Source organism: Salmo salar, chromosome 10 (assembly GCF_965601325.2).
Source record: "Salmo salar chromosome 10, fSalSal1, whole genome shotgun sequence".
Taxonomy (NCBI): Eukaryota; Metazoa; Chordata; class Actinopteri; order Salmoniformes; family Salmonidae; genus Salmo; species Salmo salar.
Genome location: NC_138300.1, coordinates 44416635 through 44440739, shown reverse-complemented (window position 1 = coordinate 44440739; position 24105 = coordinate 44416635). Strand labels below are relative to the sequence as shown.

The 24105-nt window shown below is 44.5% G+C and overlaps 1 protein-coding gene across 2 annotated transcripts in view; it reads left to right on the top strand.

Annotated features, from left to right (window-relative positions):
• syde2 (synapse defective 1, Rho GTPase, homolog 2 (C. elegans)) overlaps positions 1–19292 on the top strand; it is a 67386-nt gene extending 48094 nt beyond the window's left edge. For both annotated transcript variants that reach the window (XM_014123369.3, XM_014123370.3), the window contains exons 5-7: positions 3947–4128; positions 4331–4562; positions 15047–19292. In XM_014123369.3, coding sequence (XP_013978844.3) covers positions 3947–4128; positions 4331–4562; positions 15047–15789 — 1157 coding nt within the window. In that variant the 3' untranslated portion in view covers positions 15790–19292. The remainder of the gene's footprint in view (positions 1–3946; positions 4129–4330; positions 4563–15046) is intronic.
• The last annotated feature ends 4813 nt before the right edge of the window (positions 19293–24105 follow it).

Sequence of the window (24105 nt, the reverse complement as noted above, 5' to 3'; positions counted from 1 at the left end):
CTGGAATCCTTAATGTTGAAACGGCCATGTTGGTTTGTGATATTACAACAACAAAGAAGTTAGTGAAAACAACGGACACTGTTTTTCCACCTCGGACATCATTGCACTCGCGACTGAGGAGCACAATATGTACTGCAACAACAACAAAATCTCAGCTCGACAACAAAACATATAACAGCTGTAGTGGGACAGCTGTAGTGGGACAGCTGTAGTGGGACAGCTGTAGTGGGACAGCTGTAGTGGGACAGCCAGTGGCGCTGTTTCCCCTACTGCAGATCCCATCCTTAAGCTGCAGGTGTCTGCTGTTGAGTAAAACACAACTCAGCCTGATGGTCATCTGGGAGTTTTCAACAGTGCACTGAATCTACACCACTCTGTCAACAGAAGTCCACCTACTGCATTCCCGCCAGACTACATGCTCTGGATGTAGAATAGAATAGTACTTTATTAGTCCATCTCTGGGGAGGAAATGCTGGTTATTCCACACACTAGAAAGCAGTCTAATCCCAGATCCCCAGTATGCTTTCAGTCTGCTCTTTGTTTCATGCTTGTTTCTATCTGGATTAGAGGGTAGCATGGATAGAGATTATACCAGGCAGTCTGAAAAAGACGGGACAGCATTAAGTTAATGACTCCCTCTTCCTTAAGTGAACAACAGGATTGGACAGGATTAAAAAGTGAACATTGATTCATGCTCTTATTTCTCCTATAAAGCTGTTAGGGAAGACAACTAGACCGTGAGTTGTAATGTAGTATGTTAGAAATAAAATATGGGTAACAATTTACATAAAGTTGTTCTTATACCGTTGTTGTCAGGTGTGTACGTACTGGTAGCGATGTCAGGTGCAGGAGAGCAGAGATTTGTGAACAGGCGCACACTTTATTGAGGCAAAAGTGCAAAACGAGCAAAACAGTCACAAGAATTATGTTTAACAATAAGCATCTACGTGAAAATACCACGGAAAAACAAACCAGTCTGGCGCGTCAACAACAAACACGTAACACAAACAATGTTACACAAAGACATGATGGGGAACAGAGGAATAAATACATGTAGATTGATTGGGGAATGAAAACCAGGTGTGCAGGGAACAAGACAAAACAAATGGATACATGAAAAATGGCTAGAAAGCCGGTGACGTCGACCGCTGAACGCCGCCCGAACAAGGAGAGGAGCCGACTTCGGCGGAAGTCATGACAGTTGTAGCTACAGTGGGGGAAAAAAGTATTTGATCCCCTGCTGATTTTGTACGTTTGCCCACTGACAAAGAAAGGATCAGTCTATAATTTTAATGGTAGGTTTATTTGAACAGTGAGAGACAGAATAACAACAAAAATATCCAGAAAAACGCATGTCAGAAATGTTATAAATTGATTTGCATTTTAATGAGGGAAATAAGTATTTGACCCCCTCTCATTCAGAAAGATTTCTGGCTCCCAGGTGTCTTTTATACAGGTAACGAGCTGAGATTAGGAGCACACTCTTAAAGGGAATGCTCCTAATCTCAGTTTGTTACCTGTATAAAAGACACCTGTCCACAGAAGCAATCAATCAGATTCCAAACTCTCCACCATGGCCAAGACCAAAGAGCTCTCCAAGGATGTCAGGGGCAAGATTGTAGACCTACACAAGGCTGGAATGAGCTACAAGACCATCGCCAAGCAGCTTGGTGAGAAGGTGACAACATTTGGTGCGATTATTCGCAAATGGAAGAAACACAAAAGAACTGTCAATCTCCCTCGGCCTGGGACTCCATGCAAGATATCACCTCGTGGAGTTGCAATGATCATGAGAACGGTGAGGAATCAGCCCAGAACTACACGGGAGGATCTTGTCAATGATCTCAAGGCAGCTGGGACCATAGTCACCAAGAAAACAATTGGTAACACACTACGCCGTGAAGGACTGAAATCCTGCAGCGTCCGCAAGGTCTCCCTGCTCAAGAATACATATACATGCCCGTCTGAAGTTTGCCAATGAACATCTGAATGACTCAGAGGACAACTGGTGAAAGTGTTGTGGTCAGATGAGACCAAAATAAGGCTCTTTGACATCAACTCAACTCGCCGTGTTTGGAGGAGGAGGAATGCTGCCTATGACCCCAAGAACACCATCTCCACCGTCAAACATGGAAGTGAAAACATTATGCTTTGGGGGTGTTTTTCTGCTAAGGGGACAGGACAACTTCACCGCATCAAAGGGACGATGGACGGGGCCGTGTACCATCAAATCTTGTGTGAGAACCTCCTTCCCTCAGCCAGGGCATTGAAAATGGGTCGTGGATGGGAATTCCAGCATGACAATGACCCAAAACACATGGCCAAGGCAACAAAGGAGTGGCTCAAGAAGAAGCACATTAAGGTCCTGGAGTGGCCTAGCCAGTCTCCAGACCTTAATCCCATAGAAAATCTGTGGAGGGAGCTGAAGGTTCGAGTTGCCAAACGTCAGCCTCGAAACCTTAATGACTTGGAGAAGATCTGCAAAGGGGAGTGGGACAAAATCCCTCCTGAGATGTGTGCAAACCTGGTGGCCAACTACAAGACACGTCTGACCTCTGTGATTGCCAACAAGGGTTTTGCCACCAAGTACTAAGTCATGTTTTGCAGAAGGGTCAAATACTTATTTCCCTCATTAAAATGCAAATAATTTTATAAAATTTTTGACATGCGTTTTTCTGGATTTTTTTTATTGTTATTCTGTCTCTCACTTCAAATAAACCTACCATTAAAATTATAGACTGATCATTTCTTTGTCAGTGGGCAAATGTGCAAAATCAGCAGGGGATCAAATACTTTTTTCCCTCACTGTATACTCTGGAGAACTGTTGTGAAAAAGCCAAAACACAATTAAATGTACTGATTATATGCCATGCTTAATTAATTAAGCAGCTCTATTTACAGTGGCTTAATCTGGATGTTATTGTCAATCTAGTCACGTACATGCGTCTGAACTGAAGTTGTCTTTGTATAGTAATGGACCTGTAGTAGTTACTAACTGAAACAGCCTCAATCTCTGTCTCCAAGTCACTGAGGACCCACTGACTGCCAAACTCAAAGCTCTGAAAACCGATAGCTAGTTACGCACAGACAAAATTATAATAATATCAATCCATTCCACCGCTGAGAATTGACACGCTGCCAAGACGTCTTTCTTTATTTCCATATTTGTCTGTTATTTTTTCTCCTCGCCTTTGAGGAAAATAAAATACTTTTAAGGGGGCTTAGGGGAGACAGACAGTGTGGGTTTCATGTTTGCTCGCCTCTTTTGTCTGGGCCTGTTGGAGGCTGAATGTGGCTGGAGTTACAGGTTTAAAAGTCTGCACCATCACAGAATTGAGTCCCCCCCCCCACCCCCTCTTCGACATTCTCAGGCTGCCATGTCACGCCCGATTCCAATCAGGCATCGCCCTAGATGCCCCCAGAACAGAGCCCACCACAACAATGGGTCCTAAAATCCTTGGCAGCCAGCAGAGTGTGTACCAGGCCCAGCCTGCTGTATAAAATTAAGGGAGAAGAAAAGCCTTTGATTTCTCAATAACGACTCTTCATTAAGATTATATTGTTAGCAATTTGTCAGGTATTTAAGCTGTCTTGTGAAGTACATAAGAGGTAGTGTGTTTCACTCGATTGAGCTGTGAAAAAAGCATCTAAAGCCCAGCTGATCGAGGCTGAATCAGGTCCAGATGGTACAGACAGACAGTGGTGTTGTTCATAGTCTGCTTTCTGGTGAAAATCTTTTCTGCCCTCTGAAGTAACATCTGGTTGCTGTCATCATCGTTGCCAGAGTTGTTATAATCAGAGTGTATTATTCTGTTCATTCCATAAAGGGTTTCTCATGCTCTCCTTCTCCCCCCCTCTCTCTCCATCCCTCTCTCGCCTCCCTCTCTCTCCTGCCTCTTTCTCTCCCTCCCTCGCTCTCTGTCTGTCCATCCTTTCCTCTCTCCAGGTGTGCTGAAGGACTACCTGCGTGAGTTGCCATACCCCCTCATCACAAAGCACCTGTATGAGGCTGTGTTAGACTCCATGGCTAAGAGGCCTCTGCGTATTGGAGCGGGAGGATGTGAGAATGACCTGGTGGACACAGAACAGACTGTCAGCCTGCTGGAGAACCTGCCAGAGGTGGAGAGGGTAAGGAGAAGATCCTTTTAAGGGCTTTTCACAATACTGAGCCATACCTGAGCCAAACCAAGCTGTACTGAGCTGGCCTGATTACGAATCCTCCATGTAGTTTCTGGAACCATGCTGTAAAAAAAGAAAATATCTGAGGCAGCGCAGTACAGTTGTGTTAGCCTGCCCTGTCCCAGCATGCTCTCTGTCTGTGTAATCCCAGTTGACCCTGCGGAGGCTGCTGGACCACCTGAAGCTGGTGGCGTCACACCACGACATCAACAAGATGACGTGTCAGAACCTGGCAGTGTGCTTCGGCCCCGTGCTGCTCAGCCAACGCCAGGAGGCCAGCTGCCATAGCAACCGCGTCTTCATCGACTCAGAAGAGCTGGCCAGTGCCCTGCACTTTAAGAAGCACATCGAGGTGCTGCACTACCTTCTGCAGCTATGGCCAGGTAACCTCCACCATAGAGATGCAATATTACTAGAGTGACCTATGTCATAAACCTTCATAACTCTAGAATTTCGCAGATAATGGCAGCCATCTTTGTCAGGGATAAATTAATATCTAGTCAACCTCATCCTTCATCCATTTTTTATAGTTGATTAATGACAAGCTTAATTATCTTTTATCTTGCAGTGAGTGTATGAGGCTTTAAGATCAGGCAGTCTGTGATTATGAACATCCTGGGCATTGTGAATCACTGAGCCAACAACTTAAACAACTAATTACATTTACACACTTTAAAAAGCACTCACCCAAAATCAAGACATTTCCTAGAAGGGCACTATGTTGGTGGAACTGCTTTCTAGCGCAAATTGCTCCTAGCTCTGTGGTTCTGTTCCAAACATGACTTTAAAAGGCTGGGCTTTCGCTTTGATCTCTGGTGGTTTGGCTTGGCTGACACACACACACACAGCAATTAGCCATTCGCCGCCATCTGTTCGATCGTCATAGATGAAATGCTCCACAGTGTGCTTCATCATATTGGGAGGGCCAAAGCCTTGTTGTAAACCAAGCTCATTGGGTAGTGCCGCTTTTATATAAATCACTGTCCAGAGAAAATATGGCACCCTATTGCCTATATATTGCACTTCTTCTGTTCAGAGCCCTATTGGCCCTGGTCAAAATAAGTGCACTATAAAGGGAATAGGGTGTAAAGTGTCAAATCAAAAATGCATCTTTTGACCAATGGGTAAAATACTATGTTAATTGTGTAGATACAGTGCATTCAGAAAGTATTCAGACCCCTTGACTTTTTCCCCAATTTGTTACGTTACAGCATTATTCTAAAATTGATAGTTTTTTTCCCTCAATCTACACACAATACCCCATAATGACAAAGCAAAAACAGTTTTTAGAAATGTTTGTAAGTTTATTAAAAATAAAAAACTGAAATATAACATTTACTTAAGTATTCAGACCCTTAGTACTTTGTTGAAGCAGCTTTGGCAGCAATTACAGCCTTGACCTAGAGTCTTCTTGGGTATGACGCTACAAGCTTGGCACACCTGTATTTGGGGAGTTTCTCAAATTCTTCTCTGCAGATCCTCTCAAGCTCTGACAAGTTGGATGGGGAACGTTGCTGCACAGCTATTTTCAGGTCACTCCAGAGATGTTCGATCGGGTTCAAGTCCGGGCTCTGGCCAGCTCTAGGAAGAGTCTTGGTGGTTCTAAACTCCTTCCATTTAAGAATGATGGAAGCCACTGTGTTCTTTGGGACCTTCAATGCTGCAGAAATGTTTTGGTACTCTTCCCCGGATCTTGTGAAATTGTGTTTTTTTTACTTTGGATAAAAGTAAAGACTCAGAGCTAGAAAATGGTATATCATACACTGCAGTTGAGGAACAATGGGAAAGTAATTCTGTTTGAAAGTTGATCAAGTTGTCCCTTGAATGTTTTGGTACACCTACTGGAGAGCTCTTCTTTGTCTACACCCATTCAGCATCGTTCACACCCTCTTAAGTCTTAGCCCCACCCATCTCTTTAAGGATTCACATGTGAGGCCATATGGTAAACACACGCTATATCAAATAAAATCTAAGTTTATTTGTCACATAAGGTGTAAACGGTACAGTGAAGTGGATCCTTGCATAGTAGTAATATCAAAAACAGAAAGTGTCCTGATATTTTATCATTATTAGATGACGCTTACCCGCCACACTTGTCTAAATTGATGGGTCATGTGAAGGAAATTCTATAACCATCCCTCAGCCACATCTAGCTAAGTGGATGGGTCACTATTGTCTAGACATGTACACATGTTCATGAAATACAATGGATGGCCATATCCACCCCCAGACACACCTGGCTAATTTGATGGGTCATGTAATAATCCGGCCGAAGTGGAGTCTTTTGTTTAGACATGTAGCTAGCTAGGTAGCTAGCTAGCTAGCTAAACAATGAACCGGCATAATCCCATCTCATACTACTACCAATACAAACATTGTCATAGCTGTAATATGAATCTGCAGGTAGCTAAAGCTAACAAACTAGGTTCAATGTTAGCTAGCTATAACTAGCAAATGGAAATTCTGGTTTGAAAAGTATTACTACACAGATCATACACATAACGTTAGCTAGCGAGCCAGCAAGCTAATGTTTGCTAGCTAACTAACAGTACGCTTTAACTTGCAATAAAAATGACTTTCTGACCAAATTTGAAATTTAGATTTGAAAATGTAGCTAGACTATTATCCGTATACATAAATGAACGGTTCACGGCAGATTGGGACCATTTAACTCTGTTTTGTTTGTAGCTACATCTTGTTAAGTCACTCTGGTTCACACCGACCGTGGCATGTGCAGAAAGTAGCCCATTACTTTTTCCAACTGATCTGTCAATAGCGCCTGCTAAATAATGCATTTTGATTAAAAAAAAAAATGTTTACGTTCGAATGCCGCTCCTGTGAAGTAGTGACGTGCGACAAACGCCTACTTTCCTGAAACTGGTCACAATAAGGTATTTCTGTTTTTTATTTTTAATACATTTGCAAAAATGTGTCATTATGGGGTATTAGGTGTAGATTGATGAGAAAAATAAATAATTTAATCAATTTTAGAATAAGGCTGTAATGTAACAAAATGTGGAAAAAGTGAAGGGGTCTGCATACTTTTCAAATTCATTGTAATTCTCTAGAAAACCAATGGTCTAAACTTCTTGTCTCTATCCTAATCCGTCCAAACGTTATTGAAGTTTTTAACCTTGTAGCATGGCCAGAATTAGGGTGACTAAATCAATGGAGGCCAGAGAAACAAAGTGGTAAAAAAATCTGGAAAATTGTTTTGCATCAGCTTGGCTGGATTCTGTGCAAGAACATGGCTACCTGACAGGCTCATCTTTCTTTTCGAATCCGCAGGACATAAAACAATATAGAGGTAAGATGGATATCAGTTTAGAGACATGACGTAGTATTTTCATATTTCAGTATACGCTTTTCATATTAATTCGAAATTCCTGTTCTTTTTCAAAGATTTCTCACAAAAATAAGCGTATCTCTGTGAAATGACAACAGCGCACTGAGCGTATACCAAGCTTTTTTATTTTCAAAGCATTTTACATTTATTTCAGCTCGTGTCATGCTAAATTAGCTTTCTGTGACCCATGGAAGCAACTTTGAAGACGACGACCACAATATGTAAAATCCTCAAAAGAGAAACCTGCACCGCTATGTCAACTGAGCTCGGGGCTTATTATCGGATGTATTAGGTTACGAAATCTGACTTTTTATATACAGTTGAAGTCGGAAGTTTACATACACCTTAGCCAAATACATGTAAACTCAGTTTTTCACAATTCCCGACATTTAATCCGAGTACAAATTCCCTGTCTTAAATCAGTTAGAATCACCACTTTATTTTAAGAATTTGAAATGTCAGAATAATAGTAGAGAGAATGATTTATTTCAGCTTTTATTTCTTTCATCACATTCCCAGTGGGTCAGAAGTTTACATACACTCAATTAGTATTTGGTAGCATTTCCTTTAAATTAAGTAACTTGGGTCAAACTTTTCGGGTAGCCTTCCACAAGCTTCCCACGATAAGCTGGGTGAATTTTGGCCCATTCCTCCTGACAGAGCTGGTGTAACTGAGTCAGGTTTGTAGGCCTCCTTGCTCACACACGCTTTTTCACTTCTGCCCACAAATTTTCTATAGGTTGAGGTTAGGGATTTGTGATGGCCTCTCCAACACCTTCAATTTGTTGTCCTTAAGCCATTTTGCCACTTTGGAAGTATGCTTTGGGTCATTGTCCATTTGGAAGACCCATTTGCGACCAAGCTTTAACTTCTTGACTGATGTCTTGAGATGTTGCTTCAATATATCCACATAATTTTCCTCCCTCATGATGCCATCTATTTTGTGAAGTGCACCAGTCCTTCCTGCAGCAAAGCACCCCCACAACATGATGCTGCCACCCCCGTGCTTCACGGTTGGGATGGTGTTCTTTGGCCTCCCTCTTTTTCCTCTAAATATAACGATGGTCATTATGGCCAAACAGTTCTATTTTTGTTTCATCACACCAGAGGACATTTCTCCAAAAAGTACGATCTTTGTCTCCATGTGCAGTTGCAAACCGTAGTCTGGCTTTTTTATTGCGGATTTGGAGCAGTGGCTTCTTCCTTGCTGAGCGGCCTTTCAGGTTATGTGGATATAGGACTCGTTTTACTGTGGATATAGATACTTTTGTACCTGTTTCCTCCAGCATCTTCACAAGGTCCTTTGCTGTTGTTCTGGGATTGATTTGCACTTTTTGCACCAAAGTACGTTCATCTCTAGGAGACAGAACGCGTCTCCTTCCTGAGCGGTATGACGGCTGCGTTGTCCCATGGTGTTTATACTTGCGTACTATCGTTTGTACAGATGAATGTGGTACCTTCAGGTGTTTGGAAATTGCTCCCAAGGATGAACCATACTTGTGGAGGTCTACAATTGTTCTTCTGAGGTCTTGGCTGATTTCTTTTGATTTTCCCATGATGTCAAGCAAAGAGGCACTGCGTTTGAAGGTAGGCCTTGAAATACATCCACAGGTACACCTCCAATTGACACAAATAATGTCAATTAGCCTATCAGAAGCTTCTAACGCCATGACATCATTTTCTGTAATTTTCCAAGCTGTTTAAAGGCACAGTCAACTTAGTGTATGTAAACTTCTGACCCACTGGAATTGTGATACAGTGAATTATAAGTGAAATAATCTGTCTGTAAACAATTGTTGGAAAAATTGCTTGTGTCATGCACAAAGTAGATGTGTCATGCACAAAGTAGATGTCCTAACCAAGTGTATGTAAACTTCCGACTTCAACTGACTTCAACTTTTAATGTTAATGATATGTTAGAGAAGACCCGACTATTCAAAACGTGAATAATTATATTTGTCTTGGTAAAATGTACTTTACAACATAAGGAAGTGAAATTTCATCACCAAATCGCATTTTCACCCGCTCTGGGCAGAGTGGGTGGACACCCTGTAGGGTGTCGTTTGGGATGCAGACAGACATCCTGGACCAACTGTGGCTCTATGGTTGGTCATTTGTCTCCCTGTCCAACTGTTCTGCTCTCAGCAGCTGTCTTCTTTGTGTGCACAGTGACATGAGAACAGATACGCACCGTCGAGTACAGGGATATAGGGAGGGATATGAGAGAGAGAGGGGTATGAGTGTTGGGTTGCTAGGCGGTTTAGATGTCAAAGCCTGTGTTATTGTTTAAGTCTGAGGAGGATGGAGAATAGAAGCCTATAAGGCTAAACCTGTCTGATCCCCTCAGATCACTAACATTCCAACTGCACTAACGGCATTTAACTTCATAGTGTTGTTTACGTACGCTGCATGGCGTACTGCTTAAGATTACACTTGCAAGGCAAGCAACTCCTCGCTGTCCCTGCCCTCCAAATTGACTCCCATTCTGCTTATTAATATGTTAAAACATGACCTTTATTTATTTTTTTATACGATTTCATTTGATATTTTATCAAATGTACAAAACAGACATCATACAAACATCAACTTCATCACTCCTACCCAGACCCACTACCCATCACTCCATTTCCATCAACTACATCACTCCTACCCAGACCCACTAGCCATCACCCCATCTCCATCAACTACATCACTCCTACCCAGACCCACTAGCCATCACCCCATCTCCATCAACTACATCACTCCTACCCAGACCCACTAGCCATCACCCCATCTCCATCAACTACATCACTCCTACCCAGACCCACTAGCCATCACCCCATCTCCATCAACTACATCACTCCTACCCAGACCCACTAGCCATCACCCCATCTCCATCAACTACATCACTCCTACCCAGACCCACTAGCCATCACCCCATCTCCATCAACTACATCACTCCTACCCAGACCCACTAGCCATCACCCCATCTCCATCAACTACATCACTCCTACCCAGACCCACTACCCATCACCCCATTTCCATCAACTACATCACTCCTACCCAGACCCACTAGCCATCACCCCTATCTCCATCAACTACATCACTCCTACCCAGACCCACTAGCCATCACCCCTATCTCCATCAACTACATCACTCCTACCCAGACCCACTACCCATCACCCCTATCTCCATCAACTTCATCACTCCTACCCAGACCCACTAGCCATCACCCCTATCTCCATCAACTACATCACTCCTACCCAGACCCACTAGCCATCACCCCTATCTCCATCAACTACATCACTCCTACCCAGACCCACTAGCCATCACCCCTATCTCCATCAACTACATCACTCCTACCCAGACCCACTACCCATCACCCCTATCTCCAGCGCCCGTATCACTTTCCACCACATGGCCTCAAACTGCACGATTTTGTTAAAATATGACTTTTCGTACCCTCTCCACCTAGGATATTCCAGTCCTAACCTTAGCCCTTAGCCCTCCCAGCTTCACCCTAACATTTCACAATCATTATGAGATATGTTCAGCCTCTACACGAGGTCCACACCTTCCACTGCATTGTTGCATAGTCCTGGAGTGTGTGGCTGGGGTTATGTGAATGTGTTTCTGGGGTTGTGTGAGTGTGTGTCTGGGGTTGTGTGAATGTGTTTCTGGGGTTGTGTGAGTGTGTTTCTGGGGTTGTGTGAGTGTGTGTCTGGGGTTGTGTGAATGTGTTTCTGGGGTTGTGTGAGTGTGTTTCTGGGGTTGTGTGAGTGTGTGTCTGGGGTTGTGTGAATGTGTTTCTGGGGTTGTGTGAATGTGTTTCTGGGGTTGTGTGAATGTGTTTCTGGGTTTGTGTGAGTGTGTGTCTGGGGTTGTGTGAATGTGTTTCTGGGGTTGTGTGAATGTGTTTCTGGGGTTGTGTGAATGTGTTTCTGGGGTTGTGTGAGTGTGTGTCTGGGGTTGTGTGAATGTGTTTCTGGGGTTGTGTGAATTTGTTTCTGGGGTTGTGTGAATTTGTTTCTGGGGTTGTGTGAGTGTGTTTCTGGGGTTGTGTGAGTGTGTGTCTGGGGTTGTGTGAATGTGTTTCTGGGGTTGTGTGAGTGTGTTTCTGGGGTTGTGTGAATGTGTTTCTGGGGTTGTGTGAGTGTGTGTCTGGGGTTGTGTGGGTGTGTCTGGGGTTGTGTGGGTGTTTCTGGGGTTGTGAGTGTGTGTCTGGGGTTGTGTGAGTGTGTGTCTGGGGTTGTGTGAATGTGTTTCTGGGGTTGTGTGAATGTGTTTCTGGGGTTGTGTGAATTTGTTTCTGGGGTTGTGTGAGTGTGTTTCTGGGGTTGTGTGAGTGTGTTTCTGGGGTTGTGTGAGTGTGTGTCTGGGGTTGTGAGTGTGTGTCTGGGGTTGTGTGAATGTGTTTCTGGGGTTGTGTGGGTGTGTCTGGGGTTGTGTGCGTGTGTCTGGGGTTGTGTGCGTGTGTCTGGGGTTGTGAGTGTGTTTCTGGGGTTGTGAATGTGTGTCTGGGGTTGTGTGAGTGTGTGTCTGGGGTTGTGTGAGTGTGTGTCTGGGGTTGTGTGAGTGTGTTTCTGGGGTTGTGTGAATGTGTTTCTGGGGTTGTGTGGGTGTGTCTGGGGTTGTGTGAGTGTGTGTCTGGGGTTGTGTGAATGTGTTTCTGGGGTTGTGTGAGTGTGTGTCTGGGGTTGTGTGAATGTGTTTCTGGGGTTGTGTGGGTGTGTCTGGGGTTGTGTGAGTGTGTGTCTGGGGTTGTGTGAATGTGTTTCTGGGGTTGTGTGGGTGTGTCTGGGGTTGTGTGAATGTGTTTCTGGGGTTGTGTGAGTGTGTGTCTGGGGTTGTGTGTGTGTGTGTGTCTGGGGTTGTGAGTGTGTTTCTGGGGTTGTGAATGTGTGTCTGGGGTTGTGTGAATGTGTTTCTGGGGTTGTGTGGGTGTGTCTGGGGTTGTGTGAGTGTGTGTCTGGGGTTGTGTGAGTGTGTGTCTGGGGTTGTGTGTGTGTGTGTGTCTGGGGTTGTGAATGTGTGTCTGGGGTTGAGAATGTGTGTCTGGGGTTGTGTGAGTGTGTGTCTGGGGTTGTGTGAGTGTGTGTCTGGGGTTGTGTTAATGTGTTTCTGGGGTTGTGTGGGTGTGTCTGGGGTTGTGTGAGTGTGTTTCTGGGGTTGTGTGGGTGTGTCTGGGGTTGTGAGTGTGTGTCTGGGGTTGTGTGAGTGTGTGTCTGGGGTTGTGTTAATGTGTGTCTGGGGTTGTGTGAATGTGTTTCTGGGGTTGTGTGGGTGTTTCTGGGGTTGTGTGGGTGTGTCTGGGGTTGTGTGAGTGTGTTTCTGGGGTTGTGTGGGTGTGTCTGGGGTTGTGTGAGTGTGTGTCTGGGGTTGTGTGAATGTGTTTCTGGGGTTGTGTGGGTGTTTCTGGGGTTGTGTGGGTGTGTCTGGGGTTGTGTGAGTGTGTGTCTGGGGTTGTGTGAATGTGTTTCTGGGGTTGTGTGGGTGTTTCTGGGGTTGTGTGGGTGTATCTGGGGTTGTGTGAGTGTGTGTCTGGGGTTGTGTGAATGTGTTTCTGGGGTTGTGTGGGTGTTTCTGGGGTTGTGTGGGTGTTTCTGGGGTTGTGTGGGTGTTTCTGGGGTTGTGTGGGTGTATCTGGGGTTGTGTGAGTGTGTTTCTGGGGTTGTGTGGGTGTTTCTGGGGTTGTGTGGGTGTGTCTGGGGTTGTGTGGGTGTTTCTGGGGTTATGTGAGTGTGTGTCTGGGGTTATGTGATTGGGAGAGTTGGCTTGTCCTCTGTACTTGCTATGTTTTCAATGGGGGAGGAGGGTGTTAATGAACGGTGTGTGTGTGGGCAGATATGTGTCTGTATGTGACTGCTTGGCCTTGGTATTTGGTGAATTTCATAAGGAGGTGAAAGTGTGCGTGTGACTCAATGGCCTTGGTGACCGCTGTGCTTTTCTGGTGAGTGTGTGTGTGGTCGTGCTTGTGTGTGTTGTGTGTGTGCGCGCATGTGTGCTTGCGGGCATGTGTGTTTGGGCAGAGAGCAGGTGGTCAGGGATTGCAGAGTGGTGAAGTGAGGGGAGAGGAGGAGAGGGGAGAGGAGAGGAGAGGGGAGGGGAGGGGAGAGGAGAGGGGAGGGGAGGGGAGGGGAGGGGAGGGGAGAGGGAGAGGAGAGGAGAGGAGAGGAGAGGAGAGGAGAGGAGAGGAGAGAGGGAGAGGGGAGGGAGAGGAGAGGAGAGGAGAGGAGAGGAGAGGAGAGGAGAGGGGAGGGGGGGAGAGGAGAGGAGAGGAGAGGGAAAGGGAGAAGGGTGTGTGAGGCTCTGGATATTTTTAACTTGTCAGGGACATTTGATATAAACAAATGCATTCATTCGTTTTATTAACAAATATCAATACAAAAACGAAGGTCCACCAAAGCAAAAACCTGATAAAAAATGAATTTGTACGAATGTTAAGTACAGAAATAGTTTGCTCACTGGGAAATAACAGACAACAGTTTGGAGTTTGAGACAGCAACTATGTGAGCTTATTACAGTGTTATAGACACTTCGTCCTGGGACTTCCTATGTAGAAGAATGTAGAAGAATCCCATACCTTCTAACAACTCTTGTGTAGCTTGTGAAGTCATAGAGCAAAACATGTTACATATCCATGTTCGTGGGAGTCTCAGCTTTTAATAAGTCAAACCATCCGGACTCTACAGACGTTTTTGTCGAAAGACCCGGCACACCGCGCCGGCGTTACGGTGGGACTCATTGAAAGCATTCATACAGTATGATATCAAAATCAGCTGTTGGCTTTGCTGTACCACTGTGGGGCTTGTGTACTTTACTTTCTACCTTCTTCAGCATGAAATAGCTGTCACAGTAAAGTCGAGTTTCAAGGTCTTTCATGTCAACTGGCTGCTTGACTGGTTGCTTTTTGTTGCAGTGAGTGGACATGTCAGTTTTACCTCTGAAATGTTTTTTGTTTGTTTTGTTTTGTTTTATTCCGCCACTGACAGTAGGAGGTATGTAAAGGTGTACTGTGGGGGACACCGTGTAGCAGGAACACAGAGAGACAGACAGGTAACTGGGCTGTGGTGGCTGGAGTGTTGGAGTGCTCAGTGTTCTGTTCTTCTCCTTAGCTCAGACATGCTCATATCATGTGATTCCTTCCTAGCCCTTCTTCACCCCACAGAAGGTCCGTGTGTTAGGTCAGTTCACAGACATTTGAAGACTAGGTAAAAAGTACAGCTGTAGAAGTGAAGTAGTAGAGTGTGTTGGAGTGGCTTTGGCATATTTCTATGCAGCATGGCATGGGTTAATGTCTGAAATACCACTTTTAGACTGTGACTGTACTCCAGGAGGACCTTGTGTATACAGTGTGCTTGAATGAAAATTATAATATTTTTTATTTGAATAACTGGTTTGCACCAACAATGCTTGGAGATGTTGTGCCATACACCAGGAGTTAACAGAGCTAGGACTATGGCGTTGACTGAATAACTTCCTGCTTACTCTTTAACTTACTCTTTCTTTCTCTCTCCTATGTCTTTCCATCTCTCCTTATAGTGGTGGACCCACATGGCAAGACCTCGTCCCCCATCCTGGAGCACCCCGGCCCAGCCGACCAGCCTGCTGCTCCACCCCTGCGTCGGAGGAAGGAGCGTCCCCAGGTGCTGAACTTGAGTGATGCAGAGATGGCCGGGGTGCTGCGACCTAGGCCGGGCCGACTGGACAGCCCTAGCAACCGTTATGCCGGTGACTGGAGCCGCTGTGGAGAGCGCTACTTCCCCCCTCCTCTGCCCCAGGAGGAAAATGACTATGATGATGTTCCTTCTGAGGATATGGAGGTCACTGAGGAGGGACAGGAAGGAGAGGACAGGGGGAAGGAGGGGGGAGAGGAGCTGAGACAGGAAGGATTACTGGACAGGGGACAGGAGGAAGGACAGGCAGAGCCACCTACAGCAAAACAGGAACCCCCACTACTCCAGGAGGTGATGGAGGGACCTGTAGAGAAGGAGGAAGAGGAGAGAGAAGCAGAGGAGGAGAGAGTGGAGGAGAGCGATGTCTCCAGTGGCGATCAGCCGTCAGACGATAGGGTGTGTGATGATGATGATGATGATGATGATGAGCGCATCCTGCCCCTCCACAACCCCAAAGAGCACACATACCAGGCTTACATGAAGATCCAGGACATCAGCCCCGTTCTCAGCAACAGGGTCAACCTGCGAGACCTGCAGGAGAGCATCGACACGCTCATAGGCAACCTGGAGAGAGAGCTCAACAAGAACAATCTCAAAGTTAGCTACTGACTCAACACACATTCAGCCCAACAGGCTACTGACTCAAACACACACAGCTCAACAGGCTACTGACTCAACACACAGCCCAACAGGCTACTGACTCAACACACACAGCCTCAACAGGCTACTGACTCAAAAACACAGCCCAACAGGCTACTGACTCAAACACACAGCCGTTACAGGCTATTGACTCAACACACACAGCCCAACAGGCTACTGACTCAACACACACAGCCCCAACAGGCTACTGACTCAACACACAGCCCAACAGGCTACTGACTCAAACACACAGCTCAACAGGCTACTGACTCAACACACAGCCCAACAGGCTACTGACTCAAACACACAGCCCCAACAGGCTACTGACTCAACACACACAGCCCCAACAGGCTACTGACTCAACACACAGCCCAACAGGCTACTGACTCAAACACACAGCCCCCGATGATGGAAAAGGCTTAGCTAATTCTAAAGGCTTCGAGACTGGAGAGTTGTTGGGGTTCAGGAATTGGGCTCCAGGGTTGCCGTGGTGACTCTTAATAAAGACGACTCAGTGGCACGTGCACCCGTGTCGTGTCGTGCGCCCCTGCAGAACTCTGGTGTTTAGAACTCTGGTGCGTGATTGGCTGGACACTTCATTTAACACCTACCCACAAGACATTATTTGATGTTTCATTAATGTTTTGCTTTTGATGACTTGTTTTTACATGTCGCTCATGTTCTGTTGTTCTTATCCGGTTGTTGTTGTTGCTTCTCTTCTTATTAGAAGAACCCATTGACCCCCAGGGGTGTAAACGGTGCCTTAATTGTGTGAAGGTGGGACTTTAAGGCAGGGGAGAGCTTTTCTATTGAGGTACGAAACATTATGACGTACAGCAATGCACTTATGAGGCAGGCTTTAGTGTATAGTGCAAGTCATTTAGGTATATGGTACATGCAGTATAGCTGGCTATGGACTGGGAGGAGAACCAGGGAGGGGGCGAGCCCTCTGAACCCTCCTCCTCCTCGGGTACGAGTACAAACGTATCATACAGTCACATACATACCTGCTCCATTACCATGAAGAAACACATAAACAAGGAGATAATCGATGATACGTGTTTCTCTCTACCTGCTAGAACAGAGCAGCTAATCTGTAGCAACAAACAGAGATAGAAAAAAACAACTCATGTGATGTCATGTATTTGAAAAATGAATTAGTGAATATGACATGGGTGAAAACCATTAATATCTGGTTTTCTTTTAGCCCTTCTTCCCCAACATCCCACATGATCTAGACCAGGGTTTGGTCTTAATGTGCACCCAGGGGTTCCCCAGAAACCCTGATCAAGACCACACGTATCAAACTCATTCCACGGAGGGCCCAGTGTCTGCGGGTTTTCGCTCCTCCCTTGTGCTTAATTGATTAATTAAGGTAATGAATTAGTAAGGAACTCCCTACACCTGGTTGTCTAGGGCTTAATTGAAATGGAAAAACCTGCAGACACTAGGCCCTCCATGGAATGACTTTCAGACCCATGATCTAGACAGACAGTGATCACCTGCGGGTTTAAAGAGGAAAAAGTCAAATATGGGAAACTTACGTATGGTACATACTGCCTGCAGAACAGCCGTTCACGTGTTTCATAGAAACAGTTACTGTGTGGAGAGGGCTCTGGCTAGTACGACACGTGAGTCCACTACCTAAATAGATAAAGGCAAGTTTTCAGAAATCCAGGGATTCAGAATGATCAGTATTTAACATATTTATGTATATATAAATGTATTTGGAGTATATATATTATTTTTTACAGCTTATATATATATTTCCATACAGGCATATTTAAATGCTCTCCATAACCTTGTAGTGTTGACCCATGATAGACTATATAGACGGGTTGGTTGTTAAGCAACAAAACCAACACGTGCAACTATGGGGTAAAACAGACGGGTTTGGCTTAGACTGTTGATAACATGTCAACTATATTTTGTTTCTGATGTTCATTGAAAACAAATACATTTGCACAATGAGCACTTGTCTCTCAAATACATTGTTACAGTTGGTTAGTTAGCTAGAGAATATTCGCCATATTAGCATAGACGTGACATCAGTCAAAACAAGACATGGTATCAAGAACAAGATAAAACAAGCTGAAACGAGCCACCTACAATTCCCCACATGGCAGCTTCTTGTCATTGTTGCTAGCTATCTGGCCATCCAGGACCACAACAACACATGGCCTTCTGCCCCATTGAAATGCGTGCATGGTTTTCGTGACGTTGTCACCTAACCCGTCTATGTTTGTTTCCTCCCACTTAAGCTACCTGTACACATCTTAAACGTGCTGGACTAATGGTACAACTTAAGCTGTAATATATATGACATAGAAATACGTTCTTGCGGAAAGAGAGATATTGTTATTTTTGTTATATTTTTTTGTACATATTTGGCATCTGTTTTTGTCGCCGGTTGGTCTAATCTGTGTTCATAGTTGTGTTTAAAAGGTACTGATGAACATTGTTGCATGGTCAAAAGCTTTATTACTGACTTAAACCAGTATATTTCCCACCTGAGGTTATCGTATCATATTTATGTGTACATGGAGATTCTTTTCTATTCGTTCCTATCCCACTTTTTTGTCATCCCTTTGACAGCTGCTCACACAGACTAACAACCAGGTTCAAAAGAACATTTAATTGAAAGACTAAAAGAAAGGAAAATCATTCAGCTAGCTAGTCCCTAAGGCGATTGCACTGCAGTGCAGTAGTTTCCTATGTTGATGGGAAACTATCCAGTGAAGCTTTCATTATATAAGGATGTTTTTCTGGTTCTGGCCTGGCCCTTGTTCCTCTCCTCCAGATCTGTCCCTTGTTCCTCTCCTCCTCCTCCGGATCTGGCCCTTGTTCCTCTCCTCCTCCTCCGGATCTGGCCCTTGTTCCTCTCCTCCGGATCTGGCCCTTGTTCCTCTCCTCCGGATCTGGCCCTTGTTCCTCTCCTCCGGATCTGGCCCTTGTTCCTCTCCTCCGGATCTGGCCCTTGTTCCTCTCCTCTGGATCTGGCCCTTGTTCCTCTCCTCCGGGCCTAGCCTGGCCCTGGTTCCTCTCCTCCGGGTCTGGCCCTGGTTCCTCTCCTCCGGGCCTAGCCTGGCCCTTTTTCCTCTCCTCTGGGCCTGGCCTGGCCCTTTTTCCTCTCCTCCGGGCCTGGCCTGGCCCTGTTTCCTCTCCTCCAGGCCTGGCCTAGCACTGTATCTATCAATGCATTCCTCCCTCTTCTCTCTTTCTCTAACCCCCTCCCTCCTTACCTCTCTTAATCAGTGTGTCACATGTCCACATTGTGTCTGAGCCCGTGCACATGTACAGTAGGTGTCATATGGTCAACGTGTTTCTGTAATAGTTGTTTTGTTTCATCTCTGTCCTGTTTGTATGTATGTCTTGGAAACAGAAAGCAATGATGAAAGCATCACTAAATAGAATAATACTTTGTACTGATCTTGAGAAATGTATGGTCATATTAAAGTATATATTTCACATGGCCTTGCGTCTTTCTGGTTATTACATTTTGTCAAGTTGATTCAACCATGTTCTGCTGCCAAATCATTGGCCTGTAGATGAGAGTACAGTGAAACACTCAAAGCATCCCATTTTGAGATGTAATGTCTGTTATATGTCTTTTTGCTATTCCCTTTAGACCAGTATTAAAATGTCGTAACATTAACAGTCATTAACAGTCAGTTATTTATTGGGTCTTGGTTTCTACTGATGTTGCTTTCAGAATCTGCTACTGTGCTTTGACTTCCTGCCTTTAAGTTAGAAGTGATTTCAAATAAGGGTTTCCAAGGTATTAGGGTTCAAATAAGGCTTTTTAAGGTATTAGGGTTCAAATATGGATTTCCAAGGTGTTAGGATTAATCTATCTTTGCTATGGAAAAGTTGGAGCAAAGCAACAAAAGACAGGAAAGATGGTAAGTGTTCCTGGCTCTGCAGAGTTTTGGGAATATTTTTAGGATGTGGGAATCTCCCAGTGCTTGGCACAGCTTCGGGGACATTCCAAAACGACAGCCCTCATCATTTTAACTCTGTGGAGTAGCCTACTACCTTTCTTTTCTTTCTTTTTATTCTCGGTAATACCAATTACCCCACTGAAGACATTCTTTTAATAAAGTAGACGTGGCCATAACAGACTTTATATGGACAAATAAAACTCATGGAATAAAAAGGAAAGTTTTACGTCTTCCTAAGTCTGAGGTGGGTTTAACCTTCCAGACTTGGAATTGTATCAACTCGCCACCCAAGGCTTTTACTTGAGACATATAGTTAAACTTACTAAAGAGGAACAATGGGTACATATTGGAGATGCACATGCTCATCCTCAGAATCTTTTTACGTGTTTGTTTTCAAAAGATTAAGCTAAGAACATTAACAACTTCATAGTTAAGAACCTCATAACAATATGGAAGAACATTAAACGGATTCCGCATGAACCAATATCACTCCCAAAAAACAACCCTATGGAACAATCCTTGGATAGTGTTTCAGAATACACTGATAATTTGGTCCACATGGAAAAAAGCATAGGAACCGTAAAATAATTGGTTTTAGGAGATACATTAAGTTCCATGACAGAATTAAAAAGACCAATGTAGATATTTAAAAATACATACATAAATACATACATAAATACAATACAATCTCCGAGTTGGGCATCTCCGGCGCGGCCCACGCTTGGATTGCGTCCTACCTGACAGGTCGCTCCTACCAGGTGGCGTGGCGAGAATCTGTCTCCGCACCATGCGCTCTCACCACTGGTGTCCCCCAGGGCTCTGTTCTAGGCCCTCTCCTATTCTCGCTATACACCAAGTCACTTGGCTCTGTCATATCCTCACATGGTCTCTCCTATCATTGCTATGCAGACGACACACAATTAATCTTCTCCTTTCCCCCTTCTGATAACCAGGCGGCGAATCGCATCTCTGCATGTCTGTCAGACATATCAGTGTGGATGACGGATCACCACCTCAAGCTGAACCTCGGCAAGACGGAGCTGCTCTTCCTCCCGGGGAAGGACTGCCCGTTCCATGATCTCGCCATCACGGTTGACAACTCCCTTGTGTCCTCCTCCCAGAGTGCTAAGAACCTTGGCGTGATCCTGGACAACACCCTGTCGTTCTCCACTAACATCAAGGCGGTGACCCGATCCTGTAGGTTCATGCTCTACAACATTCGCAGAGTACGACCCTGCCTCACACAGGAAGCGGCGCAGGTCCTAATCCAGGTACTTGTCATCTCCCGTCTAGATTACTGCAACTCGCTGTTGGCTGGGCTCCCTGCCTGTGCCATTAAACCCCTACAACTCATCCAGAACGCCGCAGCCCGTCTGGTGTTCAACCTTCCCAAGTTCTCTCACGTCACCCCGCTCCTCCGCTCTCTCCACTGGCTTCCAGTTGAAGCTCGCATCCGCTACAAGACCATGGTGATTGCCTACGGAGCTGTGAAGGGAACGGCACCTCCATACCTTCAGGCTCTGATCAGGCCCTACACCCAAACAAGGGCACTGCGTTCATCCACCTCTGGCCTGCTGGCCCCCCTACCTCTGAGGAAGCACAGTTCCCGCTCAGCCCAGTCAAAACTGTTCGCTGCTCTGGCACCCCAATGGTGGAACAAGCTCCCTCACGACGCCAGGACAGCGGAGTCAATCACCACCTTCCGGAGACACCTGAAACCCCACCTCTTTAAGGAATACCTAGGATAGGATAAAGTAATCCTTCTAACCCCCCCCCCCCCCCTAAAAGATTTAGATGCACTATTGTAAAGTGGTTGTTCCACTGGATATCATAAGGTGAATGCACCAATTTGTAAGTCGCTCTGGATAAGAGCGTCTGCTAAATGACTTAAATGTAAATGTAAATGTACATGCAAATTAAAAGTTTTGATTTGAAATCTTTTGGACATTAAAGCAATCTTGAGGGAATCCTATTTGAGTCAGAAAAGGATACTCATTTGATAGGTAAGATATACAAAACCTTGCAGAGAACTGATCCAACTGACAACCTCTTAGAAAAAAAATATAAACTATTTGAACCAAAACTTAAAAATAACTGATATTGGCACAAGATGGAGGGAATGTTGGAGCATAGCTAACAAAATTACAGGTAACAAAAATGTACGCTTAATCTCATGTATAGAATTTATTATACAAGAGACAAAATTAATAAATTCTACAGCACAACGGAGAGTCATGTCTTAAGTGTAAGTCTAACAATGAGTCAATGATCCATGCCTTCTGGGAATGCTATGAAGTTAAAAAATGATGGGCTGAGTTAGAAAGTTGTTCATCCGTCTGTCCGCATATTTCAAGACATGTTATATGAGGGGGCAGTGTGTGTTGAACGATACTCTTCTCTTCAGTTATCTTGAAAAAACGTATACTTAAAAACTGGAAATCAACCAATCCTCCATCGTTAAGACAATAGAAAAAACATATCCTTCATTATGTAAATATTGAAAGAGCATGGGTGACGAATAGGAACAGAATGGTGCAATTTAAGGACATGTGTCGGAGAGTAGTGCAGGCACTGGAGATAGAACAGGTGGGTCTGGGCAGGAGTGATGTTGATGTTTTTGTGCGTCAGTATGTTATCTTTTGTATTTGTATGTTTTGTTTTGTCTTGTTTGAAAATACAGCCAGGTCACCAATGATAGAAGTCGATATTAGATGTCCATCCATGTCTGAGGATGTTGGGAGATGATGTGAAAACCGGCCACTAGGGGCAACAGTGAGCGCTGTTACATTCAACTAGGTTTTAGTTTTGCTAGAGTATTGTGGATGGGGATAGCACATGGACGTAAGCATGAGCAAAAGGTTGCATATTCGAATCCAGCAACAGAAACATTTTTTTTTTTTTTTTAAGCCTATCCCAAATCTTAACCCTTACCTTAAATGGCTAAATATAATCCTAACCTTAAAAATGTTGCGTTAATGCCTAGACTTAACTGTAAACACCTCGAAATTTGACGTTTGAAACGACTGTGAAATTTGACGTTTGAGAAACATGGATGAACATCTAATTCTGATATGAGAGCTTGTTGTGAATATCAGGGGTGCAACTTTCACTGGGGACGAGGGGGACGACATGTTGCTCCCACATTCTGTAATGTATTTTTGTCCCTCCCCAGTTTTATCATCGGAATGTGATACAAAACGAGGCAATGGTGTGCTTTCGGACCACGCGGACGACTCTGAGCAGTCTGGTAGGCTGTTTGTAGTGTTTATACGGCTGGATAAAAAAAATATATATATACAGTTGAAGTCGGAAGTTTACATACACCTTAGCCAAATACATCTAAACTCAGTTTTTCACAATTCCTGACATTTAATCCTAGTTTTCCCTACCAATTCCCTGTCTTAGGTCAGTTAGGATCACCACTTTATTTTAAGAATGTGAAATGTCAGAAAAATATTTGAGAGAATTATTTATTTCAGCTTTTATTTCTTTCATCACATTCCTAGTGGGTCAGAAGTTTACATACACTCAAATAATATTTGATAGCATTGCCTTTAAATTGTTTAACTTGGGTCAAACGTTTCGGGTAGCCTTCCACAAGCTTCCCACAATAAGTTGGGTGAATTTTGGCCCATTTTGGCCTCCTTGCTCACGCACGCTTTTACAGTTCTGCCCACAAATGTTCTATAAGATTGAGGTCAGGGCTTTGTGATGGCCACTCCAATACCTTGACATTGTTGTCCTTAAGCCATTTTGGCACAACTTTGGAAGTATGCCTGGGGTCATTGTCCATTTGGAAAACCCATTTGCAACCAAGCTTTAACTTCTTGACTGATGTTTTGAGATGTTGCTTCAATATATCCACATAATTTTCCAGCTTCATGATGCCATCTATTTTGTGAACTGCACCAGTCCTTCCTGCAGCAAAGCACTCTCACAACATGATGCTGCCACGGTTGGGATGGTGTTCTTCGGCTTGCAAGCCTCCCCCTTTTTCCTCCAAACATAACGATGGTCGTTAAGGCCAAACAGTTCTATTTTTGTTTCATCAGATCATTTACATTTACATTTTAGTCATTTAGCAGACGTTCTTATCCAGAGCGACTTACAGTAATGAATGCATACATTTCATTAAAAATAAAATTCCGTACTGGTTCCCTGTGGGAATCGAACTGACAACCCTGGCGTTGCAAACACCATGCTCTACCAACTGAGCCACAGATCAGAGGACATTTCTCCAAAAAGTACGATCTTTGTCCCCATGTGCAGTTGCAAACCGTAGTCTGGCTTTTTTATGGCGATTTTGGAGCAGTGGCTTCTTCCTTGCTGAGCGGCCTTTCACGTT